General features: G+C 41.4%; 1 protein-coding gene across 1 annotated transcript; it reads left to right on the top strand.

The window, feature by feature from the left end:
- The first annotated feature begins 361 nt into the window (after positions 1-361).
- On the top strand, positions 362-21,762 carry MATN3 (matrilin 3). Its single transcript, XM_045549088.1, has 8 exons — positions 362-587; positions 5,073-5,639; positions 8,560-8,685; positions 9,505-9,630; positions 11,014-11,139; positions 13,950-14,075; positions 19,557-19,667; positions 20,814-21,762. Exons 1-8 carry the CDS (start codon positions 362-364, stop codon positions 20,867-20,869), a joined length of 1,464 nt encoding a protein of 487 aa, XP_045405044.1. The 3' UTR covers positions 20,870-21,762.
- Positions 21,763-22,977: the final 1,215 nt, after the last annotated feature.

Raw genomic sequence — 22,977 nt, 5'->3', positions numbered from 1 at the left:
GGTAGGTGCCCCCGCGCCGCCCCGGGTTTCACAGGGAGGGCAGAGTCGCGAGGGCAGCGGGGCCGGGCCAGGAGGCACCCGGCCGAGCCCACCGGCCGCGGCCGGCTCCGGGCGCACGGCAGGGGCGGCGGTGACCACCGCGCCGCTGGCCGCCTCGCCCAGACATTCCGCTTCTGCCACTGGAATGCGCGGACAAGGCTCCTTGTTGGCGTCGGGCGGGGCTCTCGAGAGGGAGCCTGGCGCTGGTGGCCCCGGGGCGGGGCGGGGCGGAGCTCGCGGCCGCGGGACCTTTAAATCGGCCGCCCGGGCGCGCGCCCCAGGCCCCCGACGGATTAGCGACACGGACCGGCCCGCTGAGACCATGCCGCGCCCGGCCCCCACGCGCCACCTCCCGGGACTCATCCTGTTGCTCTGGCCACTGCTGCTGCTGCCGCCCCTCGCCGCCCCCGGGCCCCTGGCCCGTCCGGGCCTCCGGAGGCTGGGGACCCGCGGCCCCGGGGGCAGCCCCGGACGCAGTCCCGCTCCCGCGGCTCCCACCCGCGCGCCCTTGTCCGAGGCCGGCGAGCCCGGCGGCGCCCGCGGCGCAGGTACAGTCGGACCGGCGGGGACGGCCCCAGTCGGAGCGGGACGGAGAGGGGCAGCCGAGGGGCGGCCGGGCGGGCGACGGAGGGGGAGCCCAGGCTGGGCCGGGGGGGTGGGGAAGAGGGCATCGAAGGAGGAGGAAAAGCTCGGGCACCTGCCAAGCGTTCGCTGCATCCCAGCCTCGGGCAACCCGTGGTGCGGGAGAAAGGATCCCCTCCCGGATGAATCCTGCAGGGAAACCGAGGTCCAGAGAAGGGAAGGGAATGCTCAGGGTCACTCATATGTCCAGGCTAGAAATTTGGGTCTCCTGAAGCTCATACTCCAGCAACCTCTCCTGTGGTTTGCACAGCGAGCTGGGAAACGCCCGGGCTGCCTCCCTGCGCTGTCCCGGTCCTGATCTCTCGGTCAGCTGAACAAGCCCTTCCAGAGATTCTGCTTTCGGTTCCCTTGAACTCGCTCCATCTCCATCCAGGATCAGCGCATGATCCTTCCTCCCCTCCCCATAGCCGTCAAGCAACCCGGGTGGAGGCGAGGATCTGGCCCGGAATTCAGACTGGAAGGTAAGGGGTCGGGGCCTGAGACTAGGAAAGAAACCCAGGACCTGTCCTGCAACCATCCTGGTCTCAACCCCATTCTTCTGCCCCTGACCAGATGTTCTGGCGAACTGACTGGGCCCCATTCCCCAAACTATGCTCTCTTAGAGCCTCAAAGACCCAGGGCACTTCTGTTTCCTTTTTGGCTGGTAATTGGTTCCTGAAGCAGAGCCAAGGTCCTAGCGCAGCGAAGCTGGCAGATCATCTGACACAACCCCTGGCAGCACACACGGGGCAACTGAAGCTTATCAAAGTGAAGGGACCCAGCAAACCAGTGTCAGAGTCCAGAATAAAACTCAGGGCTTTGAAATCCCAGGCAAGGGCTCTTTCCACTGCAAACTTAATATAGCTTACACAAGATTTTATCTTCATTACCAAAAAGTCCAGCTTCAGTCTAGCTAAAGAAAGGTTGCACCTGACCAAACCATTTTTTAGGTGTCCAGTCTCATCTGGCCAGTGATGCTACATGCCTCGATTAATTTGCATTGTTTATCCCCTCCTGCGCTGTTCTGGGTATGTTAGGAAGGAGCCCAAGAGACTCTTTCTTGCATCACCCTCAGTATGGCAAAAGCACTGCTGAGGCAGGAGGTGCCAGGGTACGCAAGGGTTAGATTCAGCCCGTTAGCCAGCTGGTTGCTCCAGGCCAGGAATGGGGAGAAAGACTTTCTTCTAGAAATTAACTTTACCTCTAGTGCTGCCCCACCTCCCTCAGGGATGGGGCTGAAAGAGGGAGGAGAATTCTAAACCGGGTGGCCATGTACCCCCCTAAGCCACAGTAGTCCTTTATTACCTGAAATCCAATCCTGATTGGGAACGATAATCCTTAATAAATGCCACATTCTACCCTTTTCCGGATTCCCTTTTCTTTTTAGCAGCCAGAAATTGCTAAGCTGTGCTATGACTTTTATTTCTAGCAAGGCCATAAGAAATTGGCAATATTGTAAGTATGAGAATATTTTAGGAGATTCAAATTCTCGTTTTCTTTCTTCTTGAGAATCAAACTGCTGCTATCTAATAAATGAGAGTGAGATTCAATACTAACCAATGAGCTGGGTGCAGTGGTAGTCCCAGCTTCTTAGGAGGCTGAGGCAGGAGGATCACAAGCCTAGGAGATTAAGTCCAGCCTGGGCAATATAGTGAGACCCCATCTCTAAAAAATAAACAATAAAAATAAATAATTAAAAACAATGAATGATCATTGCTGAAAGGGTACACATTAGGAAGGAACCAGATATTCACAGAATTTCCTGCCACCCTAGTGAAGTCTCAGGTATTAGTTTTCTATTTCTGCTATAACAAATGACCATGAACTTAGTGGCTTAAACCAGCATACATTTGTTATCTTAGAGTTCTGTAGGCCAGAAGTCTGACACTGGTCTCACTGGGTTAAAATCGAGGTGTCAGCAGGGCCACAGTCTTTACAGGAGGCTCTAGCAGAGACTCCATTTCCTCGCCTTTCCAGCTTGTGCAGGCTGCCCCGTTCCTTAGCTCATGGCCTTCTTCCTCCATCTTCAGAGCCAGCACAGCAGGTTGAGTCCTTCTCACATGGAATTACACCTCCTCCCTCTTCCACTTTGAGGGGCCTTTGTAATTACATTGGACTCACTGAATAATCCAGGATAACCGCCTCATCACAAGGTCTTTAATCTAATTACACCTGCAAAGTCTCCTTTGCCATGTAAAGTAATGTGTTCTTGGGATTAGAACCTGGACATCTTTGAGGAGGTCATTATCTGCCTGCCACAACCCCTATAACCTCCCTGAGTAGAGGATTCAGTGTGAAGAACCAAGTGGAGAAGGAACCACAAGTCAGGACTAGATGAGAAAGAAGCTGATTATTTAAATTTCTTTTTCAAGCCATTCCCCCTTCTTACCCAACACACACACATACACACATACATACACATACAACCATGATACTTATAAGGACACCATTTGGGTGTTAACGAAGGCATGGTCAAGTATAGGGTCCTTATCATCACGTTTTTTTTTCCTTTTTACTCCAATTATGCAAAAATTCCCTCACCCATCTCCAGGAAGGATTTTCAACACAGTCCTTTTTCCTTTCTCCTGATCCATGGGAATCTCAAGGAATGAAGTGAAATTCGGGAGTTGTTTAAAAAAAGAAAGATTTTTAATTCCTTTTGACTTAACTAAATACATGACATACAGCATATTTCAAGGGTAGTGGCTCAAAGTCAACAAGTAGGATGTTTACTGGGTACATGAGATAATGTTGATTTTTTGTGGTGGAAAACGTTGCCTCACACAGAGGTAACTGGGGTGCTTAGAAAGCCCCTGGGGTCTGGGAGTCAGGAAACCTGGGGTTCAATCCATGCTCTGCACCTTTCTAGCTCTCATACCTCCTTGAACCTCAGGTTTCTCTCCAGTAAAGTGGGTATAAAAACAACCTCTGCACATCTGACTTCACAGGGTTGGTATGTTGGTACCCTGTGATTCCTAAATTGTTACTGAAAGTAAGATGTGACTTATTTTCTTAATTGAATACCTCCAAGTAGTGGGCTGAAACTGAGAGGATAATTTTCGGCTTTTAAGAGAAAATTATACAGAGGCATAATCCCTGTTCTAGATATAGCTTTTTCTCCATAAACTGCTTAGCCTAGGAATTCTTTGTGAATCTACTTTTTTTTCCCTACTCACTGAGTAAATTGCCTTTTTCTAGCCCCTTATCAGGAAAGGAAAAATCCCTGAGTGACACTTCATGCCAAAGGATCTCTTTTCCATTTAGGGCTGCATATGCATAATGTGTGTGTGTATGTGTGCGTGTGCGTGTGCGTGTGTGTGTGTGTGTGTGTGTGTGTGTGTGTGTGTGTTGGGTGAGAAGGGGGAATGGCTTGAAAAAGCAGTTTAAATAACCAGCTTCTTTCTCATCTAGTCCTGACTTGTGGATTTGATTCTGGTGGCCAGGAGAGGGAATGCAGGCAGGGTTACTGGAAACGGGAAACAATAAATGAAAACTAAGCCTTGTTGTGTTAGTACAGTGTGCCCGGCACTTTTGTGTAGAAAAGAAGTAAGTCCCTTGAGGGTGGGGAATCTGGCTAATTTGCTTTTGTAGCTCCAGGGCTTCATACATGTAAGCCCTTAAAAAAAATTTGGTGAATGAATGAGTGAAGGTGAGATGAGCAGGAGAGTTTGATGGGGCTGGAGGATAGATACCAGGTCACAGTCTCTGCTTCTTAAAACAGCAAGACATGCCAGATATCGGATTAAGCTGTCATCCCTCTTTCCACTTTCAACTAGCTCAGGGCTCTAGTTGGGCCCAAAAGTTCACGAAACAGGGATAAATGACCAGATGGAGGGAAAATTTAGGGCTACTCTGGAGCAGTTTTCATCCCCTTGGAAGTGGAGTGAAAGAAGGAAGCCACCAGAAGAGTACCAGGGTGCCTTGCCTCAAGCTCTGCCACGGCCTGAGGCCCGGGCAGGGTATTGTGCAGTGAGGCTGGTCCTGAGGGTCCAGGGCCTATCAAGCTATTCAGGGACACTTTGTCCTGTTGCCTCAGACAGCCAACGTGCCTAAGAAAGGTCTGAGATCTCTTCATTCCTAGGAATTACAAGGAACCTTGGGAGCACAACCTTAAGCAGAGGGATGAGATTCTAAGTGAAATTTCAGGGCTCAGCCAGCCTACAGGAGAGGTATTCGGGGAAATGTCACAGCTCTACGTGAATTCTCACTAGAGACTTCTGAAGGCCTTGGTGCTTTCAACACCAGAAGGGAGGATGGTCTTGGAGGAGGTCACAGGCAGTGGGTGTTGGGGTTAGAGGATGCTACCTGGCCTCCTGGAATCCCAGAGTTCTTTGGGAGTGAGGATTGTCCCATTTCTGGTTGTGTTCTGATCATTGCTTGGTCTTTTCTGCTCCCCACGCTCTTCTTTGCAGGTGTTTGCAAGAGCAGGCCCTTGGACTTGGTGTTCATCATTGATAGTTCTCGTAGTGTGCGGCCCCTGGAATTCACCAAGGTGAAAACCTTTGTCTCCCAGATAATTGACACTCTGGACATCGGGGAGGCCGACACACGGGTGGCAGTGGTGAACTATGCTAGCACCGTGAAGATCGAGTTCCATCTCCAGACCTACTCAGATAAGCAGTCCCTGAAGCAGGCTGTGGCGCGAATCACACCCTTGTCAACAGGCACCATGTCGGGGCTGGCCATCCAGACGGCAATGGATGAAGCCTTCACTGTGGAGGCTGGAGCTCGAGGGCCCGCCTCCAACATCCCTAAGGTGGCCATCATCGTGACAGACGGGAGGCCCCAGGACCAGGTGACCGAGGTGGCGGCTCGGGCCCGGGCTTCTGGTATTGAGCTCTATGCTGTGGGCGTGGACCGTGCAGACATGGAGTCCCTCAAGATGATGGCCAGTGAACCCCTAGATGAGCATGTGTTCTACGTGGAGACCTACGGGGTCATTGAGAAACTTTCCTCCAGATTCCAGGAGACCTTTTGTGGTAAGCTGGTAAATCTTTGCATCCGACAAGAAAGGATGTTATATTCACATATTGCACACCCAGAAAAAAAGACAGTTCTTCTTTTTTGTTGAAAAAAATTTTTTTTGAGACGGAGTCTCACTCTGTCACCCTGGGTAGAGTGCGTTGCCATCAGCCTAGCTCACAGCAACCTCAAATGCCTGGGCTCAAGCAATCCTCCTGCCTCAGCTCCCCAAGTAGCTGGGACTACAGGCATGCACCACCACGCCTGGCTAATTTTTTCTGTTTTTAGTAGACACGGGGCCTCGCTCTTGCTCAGGCTGGACTTGATCTCCTGACCTCAAGCGATCCTCCTGCTCAGCCTCCCAGAGTGCTAGGATTACAGGCATGAGCCACCGCGCCCAGCCTTTTGGTGGAAATTTTATGGAAAACTTAAATATATGCAATGCCTTTTTGGTTTTTTAAACCAACTTAAACACACTATGTTGGTTTAGGAATATAGAGCTGCATTATATATAACTTGGTTTGCTCATAAAATCTTCGTATTTGTGTTAGAAATGGGAAGGTCTGCAAGTAGCCAGGATAAATGATCTTGCTGTTTCCTGATGGGGTCAGAAAAAACAAAACAAAACTCAAGACACCTCCCTTGTCCCCTCTGCCCCACCATTACATATTTTCTTTAGCTTTACCATCTCTAGGTTTAACAGAACTCTGCTTGTTCTGTTGAAGACAGGGAGTGGCGTCCGGCCACGGCTCAACAGGCCTATGTTCCAATGTAACTGTCAGCCCCAGTGTGCCTTTGGTGAATACTGACTGTCCTTTTCAGATTCGGCTCTTTCTCTGATTATTCTTTGTTGAAGAACAGGATTACGGACCAGGAAGAGTAGGGTTTCAGTTCCCCTGGGAGAAAGCAAGAAGCAAAAAAATCATTCCGTTACTCTCTACTCCTTTCTTCCTTTAAGATGGAGTTTGAATATGAACACTCTAATTTCACTGGAATTTTTAGTGTGAATTAGCCAAATCCATGAACACAAATCCATTCAATGCTGGAGTTTATTTTTAGTCACTGATCAGAATTATAATTTGTGGAACTCAAGCTTTATTTTTTTATCATTTGGAGATAATCTTTTTTTTTTGAGATAAGATCTCACTCTGTTGCCCAGGCTGGAGTGCAGTGGTGCGATCATAGCTCACTGCAGCCCTGAACCCCTGGGCTCCAGGGATCCTCCCGCCTCGGCCTTCCAGAGTGGTAGGATTACAGGTGTGAGCCACTGTGTCCCGCCTGGAGATAATCTTTTGAAGCTCTCTGTGGGATTATCCAAGCAGGTGCAGACAAATTTCTAGGTTGGGGTGAATTTTTAAACATAGATACCTTTTGCTATATAATTTATTCTAAATTTATTTATTTAGCATGCACTTACTGATCAGTGATGATACAAAGATAATGGTAGTCCCTCGCTACCATCTAGTAACATTCTGGGTGTGGGAGTGAGACAAACAAGTGAATCAATAATTACAATTGTAAATTCTAAGGACACTTTATATCTAAATCAATGTGAAACCCAGAAATCACCGGTTTGTCAGGAAAAGGGAGATAAAGTTTTTGGGGCAAAGTCTGACCTTATTTCAGCCAGACTTGGCTGGGCTCCCCTTGTTTTTCCTGTACCAGGACAGTGGGCCTTCACAAGCTGTTGCTGGGTTTTATGGCATCTACCTGGCATTTACTGGTTTCCAAAAAGAAAGTAGCTTTCTTTCTCCCAGGAAACCCCTTCCCCACCCATGCTTGCGGGTGAGAACTTTTCCATCAAGATGCTGGTCTGAGGCAAAGTTGGATTTCAAAGCTAGCACCTGGGGTTGGGCTTGAAGGCCATAAAGTAACAAGTGGTGAGTGGTAATCTTTTCCTTTTGGTACAAAAGACCTGCTTGTTCTGGGGGAAAAATGTCCTCTCTATGGAAAAAAAGACTGAGGGGTCGCTTGTTGTAGTCAACGGGTTGGAAAGATCACTCCATGAAAAGGCCATTCTTGGGAAAATATTAGCCTTGTCATGTTGCCAAGGGCAATGGAGGCTGAGTTACCTGCCACAGGAGTGCCAGCCTCCTCCAACAGGCCTCCTTGGATTCTCAGAAATGACTAAATTTATTGATTCATTTTTCAAAACACGTCACTAGGGAAAAAATCCAATGAATGAATGGCTCCAGTAGAGCAAAATGATGGGGGTGTAGTTCAGCTAATGTAATCTCATTTATTTTGTTCTTTCTTTTCTTTTTACCTATTTGTATTAGCATATGAGTTCCTTCTCCTTATATCTGAGGCCCCAGAGTTGCAGACATATATATAATATGTGGGCTCAAGAACCCATATTGCATACTCAGAAGGCAGTTACCTGAATTGCCCTCCACCATTTGCATGTTCAAATATGTATCACTGCCCAAGTGAGTGAGTTCCAGGCCTAGAGGCATGCCTGTGTGGGAATTCTGTTCAGACACAGACTATAGAGCCCTTGGAAACCAGAGTCTCGCTGCAATAGGGAAACTAGCTCATAGCACTTCAGGCAGTACATGATTGCTCTTCCCATTTTGTGTGATGGGGAAGCAAAAAGCTTTTCCATGGGCAGGTGGGTAAGCCAAATAAAACATCAACCAAATAAAACATCACTTACACTTGACCCATGTAAGTGTTTGATTTCAGCTCCAAATTCCAGATTCTCTTTCTCCTTTGAGAAAGTCTACAGCAAGATGTGTAATTTTAAATTAGCAACATTTCTAGTTTAAGACTGGTATTTCTAATAAGCCAGAGGCAGAAAACAAATAGCCAATTTTTATAGTGAAGTATAGAGAGAATCAGAGGAACCTGGAGAGTGATGTCTTTTTGACATGGGAGAAAATATATGAAATGTGTCTTCCATGTTGCTGCTGACTGTTGTAAACGTCCTCTGTACAGCTGTGGACCCATGTGTGCTGGGCACGCACCAGTGCCAGCATGTCTGCATCAGCGACGGGGACGGCAAACACCACTGTGAGTGTAGCCAAGGATATGCCTTGAATGCTGACAAGAAAACGTGTTCAGGTGAGGCTGCCTGGGGGGCCATGGCTGATTCAGTTGTTCAGGGACCTGCACTCTTAAGGGTTTGGACTGGCCTCATGCTTTCACTCTCAGACCGTTTTTCACCTAATTGCCTTTTGCCTGGTTTACTGTTGTTCATCAACAATTTTCCTCGAAAAGGAATGTGGGGAGAAAAGTCAGATGATACATAAATCAGTCGATTACAGTACTTATTATTAGTTTTAAAGAAAAGGGTTAGTAGGAGAAAAGGTTAGTAGAGAGGGCTCCAAACTTCTTGGTCCTTTTGAGGAATTGGAATTTTTCCTGGATATTACCTAATTAAATAGAAACTATCCCCTTCCTTTCTATGACCATAGATGCTCATGGAATCTAGAAGTAGAAGAAAACTGAGACAGGTCCTCACTCATCTGGTTACATGCACACTAATATAGTCAACGAAGAATGGGAATTAGATTCTTTTTTGTTTATTTGTTTAAATCCTAGAAAAAGTGTTTGAGAGGAAGAAAACTTAGAGACTGTTCAATTCAGCCTGCTTATTTTATAAATAATGAAGTTGACACAGGAAGAAAGGAAAAGACTTATCCATGTCATGGAGTCTGTTAGTGACCACAGGGGCTGTTAGAAGGTTAATTCCCAACTCTCAGCCCAGTACCTTTTGTCTGCACAAGCTGTGACCCTCCCTTGTTTCATTAGCCCTGTGTGTGTGTGTGTGTGTGTGTGTGTGTGTGTGTGTGTGTGTGTAAGTAGTGTGGTCCATAATTAATTATTTATTTTCGGCATGCTTTCCATGTATTCACATTTGTCCTGGTCATCTTTCGATAGCTATCGATAAGTGTGCTCTTAACACTCATGGATGTGAGCACGTCTGTGTGAGTGACAGAACTGGCTCTTATCACTGTGAGTGCTATGAAGGTTATACCTTGAATGAAGACAGGAAAACTTGCTCAGGTGAGTGGGAGAGGAATCTTGATTATTGCTACTATCCAGGCTTGGAAGGGTGGATTACAGTGCCTGGAAACTTGGTCTGTTTTTCTCTCTTGCCATCCTTGAGCTTTTCCCATTTCTCAGTCTTACCCAAAATGTTAGACATGGCAACATATATCTATCACGGCCCAAACGTGTAAATACATTGCTCATTTCTGCTCTGTACCCAGCCCTAACAGTCCTTTCCAAATGCTGAGGACACTCTGGTAAGTTAAAATCACATAGCACCCCACAGGTACTTAGTGCTTACAAAGAGAAATACAGAACTTTATAAGTGGAGAGACCTGGCACATATCACCTTAACCAAGGGATCAAAGTTAACATCATCAATGATGACACGGAGTGACATTATGTGTCACCTGATGTGATGTACTGAGGGCACAATAGTATGGCTATGGTATTGTTGCTAAAAATTCAGAATCATGAGGAAATATCAGACAAACTCAAACTGAGAAACATTCTCAGTTCACAAAATAATTTTCTAGGACTTTTCAAAGCTGTCAAAGTCATAAAAGATAAAGAAGGACAGAAGAAATGTCCCAGATTGGAGGAGACTAAGAAGACATGAGAGTGTAATGCAATGTGGAATCCTGGATTGGATCCTGGGCTAGAAAAAAAAAAAGGACATTAATGGAATAATCATCAAAATCTGAATAAAGTTTGTAGATTAGTAAAGCTTATCATATCAATGTTAATTTCTTGGTTTTGATAATCATGCTATAGTTCCATAAGTTCACATTTGGGGAAACAGAGTGAAGTACAGGAACTCTTTGCACTGTTCTGCAACCTTTTCATAAGTCTGCAATTATCTCAAAATGAAATGTTTAAAAATGAAAAATAGTTTAAAAACATCAGTACAGAGGCAAGTGCACTGAAAGAAAATTTGGATCTCGAGTTCTTATGCTGTTCTGAATCCATTGGTCTCCCTTGGGCACATTTTTCTCATTATAAAATAGGAGAAGGTTGAACCACAATTTCTTCAAACTCTATGTTTTTCTGAATCTAGTGTAATTAGCCACATGACTGTTGGTATCCCTCTGAGTTGGGATAAACACAATGAAGCTAAAAGGAATGCTGAGTATTTATGAGATACTTAGATTATAAAAACTCAATATTGATGATTTTGAAAAGGAATTGGGCAAGGTCAGAGAAGAATTATTATGCAGGATTTTATTTAACTCGGTTAACTTCTAGTTAGAACATAGAGCCAATGGCTTTGTATAGTTTCCAATAAGTTTTCCTCTTATATATTTCTAGCTGCAAATAAGATTTCTATCTCTGGGTAATAAAACACTCTGGGTAATAAAACACTCTTTGTTTCTTTTCTCCTGGACTTTTGTTTGACAGCTCAAGATAAATGTGCTTTGGGTACTCATGGGTGTCAGCACCTTTGTGTGAATGACAGAAATGGATCCCATCACTGTGAATGCTATGAGGGCTACACTCTGAATGCAGATAAAAAAACATGTACAGGTAAGGTCCACTCAACAAATTCTCTATATTTGGCTCTTTTTGTGGCAGGGAAACCAACTTGAAATTCACCAGGAGGGAGGTTCTTAAAGGTAACTTAAAGAATCAGGGTTCAGACATTCTACTATGCTTATAGGCAAAAGCACACATTGCTCAGAGGGTGGTGAGCTCACTGGATTTTGCAAACATAGATCACTTCAGAAAATTACTGGGAAATAGGAAGGGAGTGAGGGATATGAGAAAAGCTAATTAAATGTCGGGTCCTTATCCAGGAAAATTTTATAGCTCTGTACATTGGGGACTTTTAAACAAATAGTAAGCTGTAGAGGAAGTCAGTTGGACAGTAACTATTTGGGGTGATAGGCTGAACTGATCTTTTTCCAGTTAAAGCTTGGCCTGGAACTTTTCTGTAGCGTTAATCTTAAAGCTGGATCATGTTAGTAAAGGGGACTTTGTAAATGCCTGAATTAGACCCACGCAGATCTTCCAGTAAGTATGAAGCAAGTCGTTCCCTGACAGTTTCTAGGCGATCAATCTTCAGTGAAACTGAGCCTTATGCCTTGGCTAATGAGCCTATGCCAGTATTGCTAATCCTCATTAATTTGATTTAAACTCACTGGCAGGATAGGGTGGCATTTATAAATGTAAAAACACTCCTAAGAGAAATTCCGAGCTCTCAACATGGTGTTTAGCTTTGGCATATTGAATATGTTTTGGATTTTGTGTATATTTTCTTCTCCCTTGAGGAGATATATCATGGGATCTTGTCAAGATGATGAAGGGAAATGGCATATCACTAATTCCCTTTTTAAAAAAATGAAATAATAAAAGAGTATTGAGTGCCTACTTTGTTCCAAGGATGTCATTAAACACTGTGAGGATCTAAAGAAGCACAAGTTTCTACCTCTTAGCAACTTACAGCCTGGGTGAACTGAGAACCAACTCCTTACAAAAGCAGAGACTAAGCCAGGGAGAGGGACAGACAGAAGTAAGGGCAGTAGACGCTGGCTGGGTATGCAGGGGTCTGGGGAGGACACAGAGTGGTGGTGAAGTGTTAGATCAAGAGAAGTAGAAAATGGCCCTGGCAGAGGACTGGCTTGTGCCAGTTTGTTTAGGGCAGCGGGACTAAGTCAGTTGGGTGGAGAGGGCTCACATACGGCTGCACTTCTCAAACTGGTGACAAGTATCTCAGTTGGTACTTTAAGCTGCCAGGAATATTGAGGACCTGGGAAAACAAAACAAATAATAAAAAATTCCATTTAAACTAACAGATATTATGGAATAAAATGAAGCAATTTATGTTAAAAAAGGCCCATAAATCAAAGAAAAGTCTCAGTTAAGGCAGACTACTCCAGGCAACAGTCCCAGATGATGGTAGCCAACATTCTTTTGTGCCTACTATAGGCCATGCATAGTTCTAGGCATTTTAGACACAGTAATGCCTTTGATCCTTTTAGCAACTTTAGGAGAAAACTGAGGCACAGACAGATTAAGTAACTTGCCCATGGTTACTTGGCTAGTAAGTAACAGAGTAAGGATTTGAACCCGGGTACTTGTTCCAGTGGTTACATAGGGTCTAGATGGCAGGAAGGTTAGTATTTATGCATTTTTAAAGTAACAATGATTACTATTCTAAAGCTGGCGTACCCACCAGGAGTCAGACCGCCTTTAATGGACTGTTTTCCCTTTGTTGGTGGCCGGAAGGCTTGTTAAATTTAATGTGGAGCTCCAGATCAGGGCCAGGGGCCGGAGTCATGTTCAATTACTATCTATAGAGTGAGTACTAAGCTAGGATGAAGGGAAAAATGAAACACTCTGATATTAGGAATTTTGCTGAAAAAAAAAAATCTAAATTGTAGTGATGCAGGGGAATATCCATGCTAAAGTTTGAAAGAAAGGCACTTTATGGATAGATTATATAGGGCCTTGCAATTCATGCAAAGTTATAATATAGGCAAGAGTGAGCCATGGAAGGTTTTTGAGTACAGAATGACATTTAAGAGGAGAGTTACAGGGGAATAAACTTTGGCCCCTGCAATGGCAGAAGAAGAACATATGTCTCCCAGGAAGCATTTATGGGCTTATTAAAGAATTGTTTTCATTTGTCCTGGGACAGTTTGGACACAGAACTAGTATGGCACTTTGCTCTGCTCTCCACTCAAATTTGGGCAAACTGTCTTGGTCCTTGAAATGTTATTTGCTTGTGAAAGATAGTAAGTACTTCACTACCCAATCATACATACCATCATTATCGATAATATTAACATTGTATTATTTTTCTATCTATGCTTGTGTGTGTGCACGCGTGTGTCTCTAGGTCAATGTTTTCTGTGCCACTTTGTAAGCTATCAAGGGCAGGCCCTTGGTGAATATAGTCCTTTTTGTGCAGCATTAAACTTAGCTCCATGTGCAATTAGGTCCCTAATAAATTATTTTTGGTGATAGCAATGATGGTCCATGAGTAGCTGGAGATGTTGGAGGCACTGATAGTCATCAGGAAAGGCTGAAGGTAAGTTCTGGAATTTATCAAGGCTCAGTGCCATGGGTGGAAAAAAAGAGAAGACACCCTCAGATATCTGCGAGAGATAAAAAGGAATGGAGTGTATGTGATACACGGTGAGGCTAAGGGATGTGAGATGTGGGAAAGGAAAACAGGCTTTCTCCTGCCACGTGGGGCTTGTTGGTAACTACTGAAGGGTCATTCCCAACACTCATTGCATCTGAATTGAAGCTTTTCTCACCTACATGTTTGTGTTTGGTTATCTATTTAATGAACGTGTAAATATTTTCTTTCCTGCACCACTTGTGGTCAGTCCGTGACAAGTGTACCCTGGGCTCTCACGGGTGCCAGCACATTTGTGTGAGTGACGGGGCGGCGTCCTACCACTGTGATTGCTTTCCCGGCTACACCCTGAATGAGGACAAGAAGACATGTTCAGGTGAAGATCAGCTCTTTTAGCCTATTTCTTTTGGTAGGAAAACCTTTTAACAGCAAGCTTTTCTTTCTTTGTGTCTAAAGCACGGTGACGATTCTTTCTCCTTCTCAGAATCCTTCAATGGCTCCCAGTTGTCTACAGAATAGGACAATTAGACTCCTCCCCTAGACAGCCTGTCCTCCACGATCTGATTCTATTCTCTCTCACTCTCTCTCTTCTTCCTAAAGTCTCCCTGTCTACATTTGTTTTTTTTTTAATTATGGTAAAATATATACAAAATGAAATTTACCATTTTAACCATTTTTAAGAGAACAGTTCAGTGGCATTAGATACATTCACATTGTTGTGCAACCATCACCACTATCCATCTCCAGAATCTTTTCATCATCCCACACTAAAACTCTGTACCCATGAAAGAATAACTGACCATCACCCACCCCCTTAGAGCCCCTGGTAACTAGTGTTCTTCATTCTGTCTTTTCTACTACCTTTGCCCCCAGATTCACTCCTTTTCCCCCAATCCTGTGGTGCAGCTGTGGTGGGCTGTTTGCTGTTCCAGGAACATGCCCTGCACTTGCCAGCACTTTGCTGAGATCCCCCTCCCACACCTCTTTTGCTTGTCAGAACCCAAGAACCACATCCTTGCCAACATTCGTTTTTGTTGAATTAAATTTTTCCAAATCTAGAGGATGCTTTTACATTTCTTGGTTACTAATGAGATGAAGCATCTCTTCCTTTGTTTACTGGTCATTGAGTTTCATGTTTGGAAATGCTATTGATGCCCTTTTTGTATTTTCCTATTGGGTTATATGTATTTTTATTACTGATTCACAGGAACTCCACATTATAAATCTTTGTTTTTATATATTGCAAATATTTTCCCCTATACTGTATTTATCATTTTACTTTTTAAATGATGTCTGTTTAACAGTATTCATAATGTTTTAAGCTTTGAATTGGGCAGTAGGTTTATTAATATTTATTTTTATTATGCTTCATAACTTACATATGTGTTCCATAAATTATTTTGTGTGAATCAAATATTACAAAATTATGTTTTTAAAAAAATTTCCAGGGCTAGCTCCATTTTTCCCTTCTCTACCAGAGTTTCCTATATTCTTTCATTGAACTCTGTCCTATCTTTCAGCACAGGACACCTTGTGTCATAGTTACTGGTGTTTGTTCCTTCAATAATCCCTTCATCCACCTAATAAATATGTATAGCACTACTATGCTCTAGGCACTAGGTTTACAGTTGTGAACATGTGTCTGATCTTTGATAACCATATAGGGGGAAAAAGACAAGTGAAAACATATTGACAAGTTCACTAAGAGCAGTGCTGGGGAAGAGCAGGAGGGTGCCCAAGGGGGTTGGGAGAACCTGCTTCAGGTTGGGAAGGTCTCTCTGAGGAAGCCACATTTGAGACCTGAGGATAAGCAGCGGTTGGGCTGAGATTGGGGTGCTGGGGAGAGGAGGGAGGGCAGTGCAGAGTCCTGTGTGGTGGCTCACACGGGGACAGGATGTGACAGGCAGCCGGCGTGATGGGGCATGATCAGCCGGGCGGGGAGAGTGGGGCATAAAATGGTTTGGGGAGTTAGGCAGGGGCTAAATCATGTGGTCATCTGGGCCCAGGGGAAAGGAGTTTATATTTTATTTGATGGGCAAGGGGAAGCCATGGAAGGGTTTTAGGCAGTGGAGTGACATGATTGTTAGATTTTAAAAAGTTGCTCCAGCCACTCTATGAAGAGTGACTTGGAGAGGATGAAGGGTGGAAGGGAGGAGGCCAGTTAGGAGGCTCTTGCAGTGGTCACTTGGGCTAGGCTGGTGACAACAGTGATAGAAATAAACTGATCCAAGATATATTGGAGCGTAGAGTGAACAGGGCTTGATTAGAAATTGTATGTGAGGGCTAGGGTAGGGGAGGAATAGAGATGCCTTTCAAACTTCAGATTCCAACACCTGCAAGATGAGGAACCTTTACTGAGATGGGAAAGATTGAAGGCAGATCAGATTTGGGGGAGAAAAGTCAAGAATTAAGTTTTGGACTTGTGTTTTTATGTTCCCACAAATTGTAAACCCCGACCCCCAAGGGCAGTGATCTCTGCATTTCTAGCATGTACCATAGCACCTGACACATACTAGGTACTCAGCAGATATTTCTTCATTTGAAGTAAAGTAAGGATTAGTTTCTTGGGAAGGGTGAGGATAATAAGAAAAAGTTTGCTTTTAGAATTTGAGTAAGTCTGGGTGCTGTCACTCTAAGTGGTTATTTTTCAGAAAAATCAATCTTGGACATTTCTTTTCTCTTGAAAGGTGGGGAATCAGCATGATTTATAATTGTTTGGGCTGTCACCTCATTTTATGTGTTTAGCACTTACTTTATTATTTCAGTAAGTATTCATGGAGCTACTGTTATGTAAGCAGTACTCTATGAGGTCCTGAGGGACAAACTGGAGACAAATTCCAGGTAGAGTAGAGGGCAATGTTAACATTGTAAGACAGCATAAAATAAATGCTACCTACATGGTACATGGTAAGTGCTGTGGATGTTTAGAAAAAAAGAAGAGATTGTTGAGGGGCTGAAAACTTGAGTAAGGATAGGTTCATCACTTCTAGGTATATGACACTTTAGTCTGTGTCTACATCGTTCGAGTTTCTTTCTTTCAATAAAAACTTTATTGAGGTATAATTTATACATTATAAAATTCACTCATTTAAAGTGTACATTTCGGTGGTTTTTAGTATATTCATACAGTTGTGCAACCATCACCACTATCTAATTTTGAAACATTTTATCACCCTAAAAAGAAATCTATAACTATTAAAACTCTCCTGCCCCCCTAACCCCTGGCAATTTCTAACCATGCCCATACAGATTTGCCTATTCTGGACATTTCATATAAATGGATCATACAATTTGTGGTGTTTTGTGACTGGCTTCTTTCACTTAATATAATCTTTTCAAGATTCATCCATGTTGTAGCATGCATCAGTGCTTCATTGCTTTTTATTGCTGAATAATATTTTATTGGGCAGGTATGCCACATTCTGTTTATTCATTCATCAGTTCATGGATGTTTGGGTTATTTCCACTTTTTCAGCTATTATGAATAATGTTGCTATGAACATTTGTGTACAAATCCTTGTGTGGACATATAATATCTCTTGGGCATATACCTAGAAGCGGAATTGCTGGGTCATATGGATTTCTATGTTCAATATTTTGAGGAACTGCTGAACTGTTTTCTAAAGTGGTTGCACCATTTTAGAACCTTACCAACAATGAAATGAGGCTTCCAATTTCTCCACGTTTGCTAACATTTGTAATTGTCTTGTCTTCTTAATTTTAGCCATGCTAGTGATGTGAGGCAATATCTCATTGTGGTTTTGATTTGCATTTCCCTAAAGACTAATGATGTTGATAATCTTTTAATTTTCTTATTGGCCACTTGTATATTTTATTTGGAGGAATGTCTATTCAAAATCCTTTACCCATTTTTAAAATTGGCTTTTCTTTTTTATTGCGTTGTAATATGTAATTTGCAAACATTTTGCAGATAAGTGATTTTATAATTTTTTTCACCCATTCTTTAGGTTGCCTTTTCACTTTCTTGATGGTGACCTTTGAAGCAAAAGAGGTTTTAATTTTGATAAGGTCCAATTTATCTATTTTTTCATTTGTCACTTGTGCTTTTGGTGTCATACTTAAGAAACCATTTCCTAACCCAAGTTTATGAAGATTTACTCCTGCATTTTTTTCCCAAGAGTTTCATAGTTTTATCTCTTACATTTAGGTCTATCACCTATGTTTAGTTAGTTGGTTTATATATGGTGTGAGGTAAGGGTCCAACTTCATTCTTTTTCATACGGCTATCCAGTTGTCCCGGCATCATTTGTTGAAAAGACTATTCTTTCCCATATGAAATTGTCTTGGTGTGCTTGTTGAAAATCAGTTGGCCAGAAATGTAAGAGTTTATTTCTGGACTCTCAATTCTATTCCATTGATCCCTATGTCTGTCCTTATGCCAGTACCACAAAATCTTGATTGCTGTAGCTTTGTAGTAAATTTTGAAATCAGGAAGTGTGAGTCTTTGTTCTTTTTAAGATTGTTTTGGCTATTTTGGGTCTTTTGTATTCCCATATAAATTTTAGGATCAGCTTGTCAATTTCTGCAAAAATGGCAGCTGGGACTTTGATAGGCATTGTGTTGAATCTATAGATCAATTTGGGAATTATTGCCATTTTAACAATATTTCAATCCATTAACATGGTGTGTCTTTTTATTTATTTACATCTTCTTCAATTTCTTTCAAGAATGTTTTGTAGTTTTCAGTGTATAAGTCTTGCACTTCCTTTAAATTTATTTCTAAATTTAACTGGATCCGTCTCTCAACTTTCAATTTTGTTACATCCCAGTTTTATAATTTTCTATGGAATGTTTTAATTCAAATATTCCATTGAGCCTATGCCCTCATAGAGTTTAGAGGCTACCACACAAGACAGACACTGGACAAGTGTCATAAGTACCCATTTTATGCTCTGTATGGGGATGACAGGCATGTAGTTAATTTTCAATAGATACTTTCTGGTTTTCTGATTAACTAAGCTGGGATTTGGGCTGGATGTCCCTAAAAGGTTCAATAGGATTTGGACACGGGGGTAGATTACATTTAATTACGTGAATTTATGGTCTCCCAGTCCTATATTTTATCTTTGTAGAATATGGGAGAAAATATTGCAGCTATTCTTTGTCCTCAGGCAATAGTACTACTCACCTGGAAGATTATATACCAGTCTTCAGACCTGGGAAGTTACCCTTACTTCTATTTGCAACTTTAGGGGCTCTGATATTTTTTAGGACTAGCTGCCTCACTGAGTTAGGGGTTACCTTTCTCACTCTCTCACATTGGATTAAATGTCAATATAAACCTGAATTTTTAGTTACAAAGTATCTACAGGTAAGAGCTAGGACTCTTAATTAAAACCATTCAGTAGAATAACAGTCCTGTATAGGAAATCCTGTATAGGAACTACCTAGTTTTAATCCTTGAAATATTCTGGCCATATAAAGGACTATTATCCTCATTTTCATTTCTTAATGAGGACATAGTATTACAAGAAGACAGTCTTATCTCTGTATCCTTGGCCTCCCCCTACACCAACTATCTTTTTAAAAATTCACTTTATATCATGGATAATTTCTGAGAATCACAAAAGTATAGAGAATAATATAACAAACCCTCATATAATCATCACTCAGCTTTGACAATTATAAACATTTTCCCAGTGTCTCCCAATAGAAATCTTTGTGATATTAACATTCCAAAGTATTTTCTCTTCTTTCTGTTTGCTCTTATGTCATTTTGCCTCCTGGAAAATGCATTTAGGTAAGTCTTAAAAATGGAAAAATTGAATTGTAGATGTCTTGATTTGTTATAATTCCTAGATAACTATGACACTTTGTGTACTGTCTTTGTATTCAGCCATTGAAGAAGCACGAAGACTCATTTCCACTGAAGATGCTTGTGGATGTGAAGCCACACTGGCATTCCAGGATAAGGTCAGCTCATATCTTCAGAGACTGAACACCAAACATATCCTTTCTGGAAGGTTTTCTGCTTCTGCTTGAAGCAAACCTAGGTACTACAATTAAGCCAAACATTTTAGGACGTTCCACAGGCAAGTGCCTTATTTGTTAAGTTTTAAGATGAGCAGAAGTAACACATAACTTTTTTTTTAAATTGAGAGTTCTTTTTTAACAGTTTAATAGACTGTTTTCACCAGTCAATATTTACATGTAAAAGCTGCCTAACTTTTTTTTACCCTAGTGCTTTTCCATAACAGTATATACTCCTAATTGGGCTCTTACATAACAGATGGAGTGATTATGCTATGATTATTTAATATGGCCTTCTTAGTTCAGAATTTGTACATGTACAGAACAAGTTAGCTGATTAACAGGGTGTGATATCTCAGATTACGCAGAGTCATACACTTTGGCTAACCAAGTGGTCAAAAAGTAGATTTCAAAATGTAACATGGTAGTCTCAGAAACTTTCAAAATCAGTTCTTCAGCCAAAGGAGTAACTCAGGAAAACTACTTTTTCTTAGAATAGCTCAAATTAACAACTCTGTTCTGATGCACCTTAGGGTAGTAGCATTTTGATTGTGGTAAGTATAACCAAGGAGCATGCAGATACTATTTTTGGGGGGGTGTACAATTTTATAGGAATCAATTTCCAAGTTCTTTACACTTGCTTAAGATGCTACTTGGAATCAGATGGCATTTCCTTTTCCCATCTCTCATTTCAGAATCACCATTCTCCTAACTTTACACTATAAAGTTGTACCCCTTACTTACCCTGAATCTACTAAGGTGCATTTCTGAGAAAAGTAGAATCTCCAGAGAGCCAAACAAAGGGGCAATTAAACAATTCCTTTAATCAAAACTTCATAAACATTGCTCCCCTCATCCATCCCACTAAGAGATGCCTTTCCAATTAAATTTTATATGAGCAAAAACATTTAAAGACCACTGCAATGGTCTAATTTTATCATGAGCTCTGAAGAACAGGATTTCTGAGTTTTAGATTAAATTAGGCTTTTGGTGAGAAAACAGTTTTGCTTTTTCTTCACTTATAGGACATTATTATTTTTTATCTTGTATTGAAGTGTTTGAAAGTGTGTTTACATTTTCTAATGAGTAAAAGTAAATGATGTTGGCCTTAACAACTAGTCACTGGATGACATTTTGAAGAAGTTGCAAATAAATGAATATGGACAAATACATCGTTGAATTGCTCAAATTTCTCATCTGGAAATGGGGACAACCTGGTGCATTTAGCACTCATTCTTTTGTATACTGTATCTCCAATGTTCCTGCTAATAATTTGCCATTACCTGTATAAATGCTTGAATATTACTGAACAAATAGTATGAGGATCTTCTGGAAAATAGTATCATTTTTCCAGTATCTTTATTTCCAAGGAAATAAATACATAGATCCTTAGTAAGAGCAAACTTTAGGGTCTCTAAGCTATGACTGTGAAATGGTTGGTAGAAAATAGAATGAAAGTTTAATGTTTCTTTATCTACTAATTGAGCCATTTAATTTTTAAATGTTTTTATTCATAAGATAACCATATTCACAAAGAAAACTTTAGATCTATTTTCTCTTGACAGTATTTATAATATAAACCAATTATTACTGAGAGTGCAAATTGTACAAATTAAGTACACATATAAAAAGTTCATTTAATTACATTGAGATAAATATAATTTAGAACTGTTTAAAACTTTTTGTTTTTTGCTTATTTTTTCTGGAGCATTATTGAAACTGTGATCAAAGGCTTATATGTAATAAACATATCTTAAAATAGTTGACATAGATCAAATTAACATTCCATTCCATTTTTAATTCATTCTGGTCTTAGAAATGTACAACTAAAGAGCATAGTTGCAAATTTAGGTGTTAAACTTTTTACCAAGGACAAAAATCCTAAGTTTACTTTATCATTTTGCTTTAGGAGCCAATTGATAAAAGCATATATTTATAAAATTGCTATTAATCAACAAAATCTAATGCTGCCTTTTCTAGTGTTAATGATAAACTTTTTTTCACTTATATATTTGATACATATAATTTTTTTTACCTTTAAAGCTTGTAACTTCTAGAATAAAACAGTCTTTTAAATTGTGTATTACTCATTTTTTTTGGTTTGTATTGTCTTTGATATAATAAAAAAGTTATTATCTTTACATATTATTGTCATGCCTGTTTTTCTGGTGACTTATCAATTTTGTCTGTTAAGCATATTTCCTTAAATTATACTGAATTAACAGTTATTTTGAATGTACAATGGTTTCTTGTCAAAGGACAGAATGTTGAGACTCTTCCGATAATTTAATCTCATACTAAAATGTAAAATATAAGTTCAGGTTAAATAGGCTTCAATCAAGTATATGGTAGAAGAGAGAATAATATAAAATTATCTAAGTTTAGATAAAATAATGATGAGCTTTACATTAACACAAGCTTCTGAAAAGCAAACATAACCTACAGAGAAACTTAAAATATCAACTTTTTTTTAAGGCAAGCACGAAAATAGGTTTATTGAGGAGAGAAACATAGGATTATAGAAGAAAAGCATGATACAGGTTTACAGAGCGGTGATACCTATGCCACAGATGACCGGACCCATCGTCCCAGCAAAGGGAGAGCAAAAGGAAGGGAGCAAAAAGGGCTGGTTATGGTCTCAGTCTTGTTTTATACTGCCCGGATTGGGACCTCCCTGTGGCTCAGACGAAAATATAAACTTCAAAGAAACAAAAAATAAATACACCAAGTCACACATCATGTGAAACACCCATTGTTACTTCTCAAAATTTTTGAAAGGGCATGACATAGAGCTACAGTATTATTTTCTAAACTTATTTGAACACAGAATTAATAATAGATATTGGTATACCACAAGAAATGGTGGTATAGAAGGAATAAATGAGAGCATATTGGCAAGAAAAAGGGGAAAGTATTTAAAGAGAGATGAGTTTTCAAGAGTGAGAAGATAATCAGTAACTAGCTTCAACTAATCACGCCTTGACCAGTTAACTGGAAGCTCCTGGCTCAGATAATACTAATTTGTTTCAGAGGTCCAGCATAGGGAGACTGTGAGCAGGTGCCAATGTATCTTAGGTATTTACAGTTTAATGCTGAAAAAAGAGATACACAAATCAAAAGGAACATTATCTGAATGGGATAAGGGTTAAGTTTGGAAAGAATTCGTCAGAGAGACCTGATTTGTGCTGTTTGCCCTAGGCACAACTGGCCTCTTAGGAGGGTAAGAACATCATGGAATGTATAAAACAGCCTCGGAGGCAGAGCCAGATGACATGCTGGGGCAAAGA

This window comes from Lemur catta, chromosome 4 (assembly GCF_020740605.2).
Source record: "Lemur catta isolate mLemCat1 chromosome 4, mLemCat1.pri, whole genome shotgun sequence".
Classification (NCBI taxonomy): Eukaryota; Metazoa; Chordata; class Mammalia; order Primates; family Lemuridae; genus Lemur; species Lemur catta.
This window is presented reverse-complemented; position numbering and strand designations above follow the sequence as displayed.